Source organism: Camellia sinensis, chromosome 9, assembly GCF_055761805.1.
Source record: "Camellia sinensis isolate YWXY chromosome 9, ASM5576180v1, whole genome shotgun sequence".
Classification (NCBI taxonomy): Eukaryota; Viridiplantae; Streptophyta; class Magnoliopsida; order Ericales; family Theaceae; genus Camellia; species Camellia sinensis.
In genome coordinates this window covers 185,927,452-185,930,739 of record NC_138969.1, presented here as the reverse complement: position 1 = coordinate 185,930,739, position 3,288 = coordinate 185,927,452, and the positions used below count along the sequence as shown (strand labels likewise).

The 3,288-nt window shown below is 40.4% G+C and overlaps 1 protein-coding gene across 1 annotated transcript; it reads left to right on the top strand.

Moving 5' to 3' along the window:
- Positions 1–949: 949 nt before the first annotated feature.
- On the top strand, positions 950–2,552 carry LOC114257061 (uncharacterized). The gene is made up of 3 exons (XM_028196776.2): positions 950–1,884; positions 1,958–2,025; positions 2,419–2,552. Exons 1-3 carry the CDS (start codon positions 950–952, stop codon positions 2,550–2,552), a joined length of 1,137 nt encoding a protein of 378 aa, XP_028052577.2.
- The last annotated feature ends 736 nt before the right edge of the window (positions 2,553–3,288 follow it).

Here is a 3,288-nt window from a genome sequence, read left to right as displayed (position 1 = left end):
TGTAGTTGAAGCAGCCGCGGTGGTGCCTACGGTTTCAGAGGATGATGGGAAGGTAAAAAGTTGGCAGAGTGTCTCTGTGGTAGAGGAAACAAATTGTATGTTGGAGGTGTCATGTGGTACACGAAATGTCAGTCCTAAAATCAATTTGGTGGGCTCTATGCAAGGTGTAGGTGGTAGATTTAGGAATGTGGATGGTGTATTATGCACGACAGGCTTCATTAGAAGCTTCAGTGGGTCTGAATGTAATGGGGTTGGAGTAAATTTAGAGGTGGTGTTAGACAAAGCCCAAGCCCAAAATAGGGGGAGTATTGTTAATCCAGCCTAAGCTCTTGATGGTATTAGTGGCCCAGGCATTCTACATAATATTGAGCATTTTTTTCAATCTGGTTGTGGGGTTATGACCCAGCCCCAGATACAAACAATTAAAGATAGTGGAGTGGTTTTGGGAAAGACTGGGGAATGTTCTCGCTCTTCACAACAAATTAAGAAGGCTTATAGGAAGCAGAAGAGTGAAGGGGTGAGAAGGAAAGTTTAGAACAAGAAAAGGGGTCTGGAGCTTCATAATATTATTGGCCCATCAATTAAACTCAAGAAAGGAGCAATTTGCAGGTCTGCAGAGGCTGCAATTTCACTTTCCAGGGCAAGTGCATCCAGTAGAGGTAGAGAGTTACTCAATGAGGCTGAAGCAACCTTACTGGTGGGGAGAGCTCTTGGGTTGAACTGTGAAGACAAAGAAGAGGAGATTGTGAGTAAACTTATTGAGTTGGAGTCTTTGGACATGGAGATGGTGCAAAAGAAGAGGAAGAGAGTAACCAATTAACTGTCTATTCTAGGAGGCTCAAAAGTGCTATTCTTTTAAATGAAGCTTTTATCATGGAATGTTAGGGGGTTAGGTAGGCCTAAAAAACGTAGGAAAGTCAAACAGGTGCTTAAGGAGAGGAACATAGATATGGTGCTCTTGCAAGAAACTAAAAAAGAGGTAATCAATGCAGAGCTTGTGAACTCCATTTGGGCTGGTGAAAAAATGGAGTTTATGTCTGTTGATTCAGTAGGGGTTGCTAGTGGGTTACTCTGCATCTGGAATCCTGAGGTTTTTCAGCTCAAGGAATGCTGCTGCAACCACAATTTTATTCTTCTTATAGGTTCGATCTTTTTTAACTTTAATTATGTAATAGTTAATGTCTATGGGCCAAATGACCCTGTAGGCAGAAAATGTGTATGGGATATCTTTGTGAAGCTTAAAACACAGTTCTTGGCCCCATGGTGCATGGAGGGAGATTTTAATGAAATTATAAGCATATCTGAAAGAAAATGTTGCTCCAAGAGGGATAAGGGTATGAGGGAATTCAATGATATGATAGAGCAATTAGAGGTCTCTGATCTACCAATGTATGGTAAGAAATTTAAATGGTGTAATTCACATAAGGGTGATAGATGGAGCAGGATTGATAGATTTCTCTTAAATCCTGAATGGTTGCAGATCTTCAATTTCAAGCTGTGGGGTTTGCCTAGAGTAGTTTCTGACCATTGCCCTACTGTACTGATGGAAAATGAGAGGGTTTGGGGCCCTAGACCATTCAGGTTCATAAGTGCCTGGTTTTTGCATCCAAAATTTGTGTCATTTGTGGAACAAACTTGGGCTGATCTAAATGTGACAGGTTGGGCAGGGTTCAGGTGTTTGGTCAAACTAAAAGCCTTAAAATCTACTCCAAAGAATTTTGAGGTGTTTGGTAATGTGGTGCATAAGCTCAAAGCTACAGAGAAGGCAACTCATGCCTTTGATCTAGTTGCTGAAGATAGGCTGCTTTCTGCACATGAATTGGCCAGAAAGAGAGAATTGAAAGGTGAAGCTTGGCAGTTGGGTAAAATGTTGGAGAGGATGTGGTTTCAAAAGTCTAGGCTCAAATGGGAATTATTAGGTGATAGAAATACCTCTTTTTTTCAATGCTCTGGCCAGGTGTAGAAGCAATAGGAATGCCCTATGCTCCATTATGGTTAGTGGAATCACCATAGAAGATCCTCTAGGTATTAACGCTGAGATGTTAAATCATTTCAGTAACTTTGTTGCAGAACCTTGGTTGGTAAGGCCCACATTAAATGGTCCTTTTAAGGCTATTGGGGATGGCCATGAGTTAGGTTTTTTAGAGGCAGATTTTTCAGAGGAGGAAATTAAATGTCCTATCAAATCTTGTGAGGGAAACAAGGCCCCTAGGCCAGATGGTTTTAATATGGGTTTTTTTTCAGAAATGTTGGAATATAGTGAAGGATGATGCCTTGCAATTTATGAGGGACTTTCACCAAAATGCAAAGTTGGTTAGAGGGCTAAACAGCTCCTTCATAGCTTGAATTCCAAAAATTGAAAGCCCTTCCAGCCTTAATGATTATAGGCTTATCAGCTTAGTGGGTTCCTTGTATCAGATATTAGCAAGGTATTATCAAATAGGCTGAAACAGGTGCTGCCAAGGATCATTAATGATACTCAATCGGCATTCTTAAAGGGCAGAAACATATTAGATGGTATACTTATTGCTAATGAGATTGTAGACGGATGAAAGAAGGCTAGAGGGAGTGGAATTGTGCTTAAACTAGATTTTCAGAAAGCTTACGACACAGTCAACTGGGAATTTCTATTTTCTATGTTATCAAACTTTGGGTTTGGAACTATGTAGGTGAGTTGAATGAAGGAATGTGTTGTATCTGCTAGAGTTTCTGTGTTGGTTAATGGGTCCCCAACACTAGAGTTTTGTCCACAGAGGGGTCTTCGATAGGGAAATCCATTGTCACCATTCCTGTTCATCATTGTGGTTGAAGCACTCAATATTTTACTGGCTAAAGCTAAAATTTTGGGTCTGATCAGAGGGGCATCTGTTGGCTCCAGTGGTCTTAGGATCCCTCATTTACAATTTGCAAATGACACCATTCTATTTTGTGAAGCTGATTGAGGGGAAATTGTTAATATAAAAGAATCCTCAAGTGTTTTCAAATCTTGTCAGGCCTAAGAATCAATTTCAACAAAAGTGTGGTTTGTGGGGTAGGGATTCCTAATGAGCTGGGCCAAGAGTTCGCAACAAGACTGAATTGTAAATATCAGAATCTGCCTCTTAAATACTTGGGCTTGCCATTAGAGGCCAGCCCAAGTAGAATTGGAACTTGGCAGCTAGTGATTGATAAGTGTAAACAAAGACTTGCTTCTTAGAAGAGAAGATTTTTGTCCTTTGCAGGTAAATTAACCTTGATTAAGTCTGTCCTTGCTAGCTTACCTATTTTTTATCTTTCACTCTTTCAGAT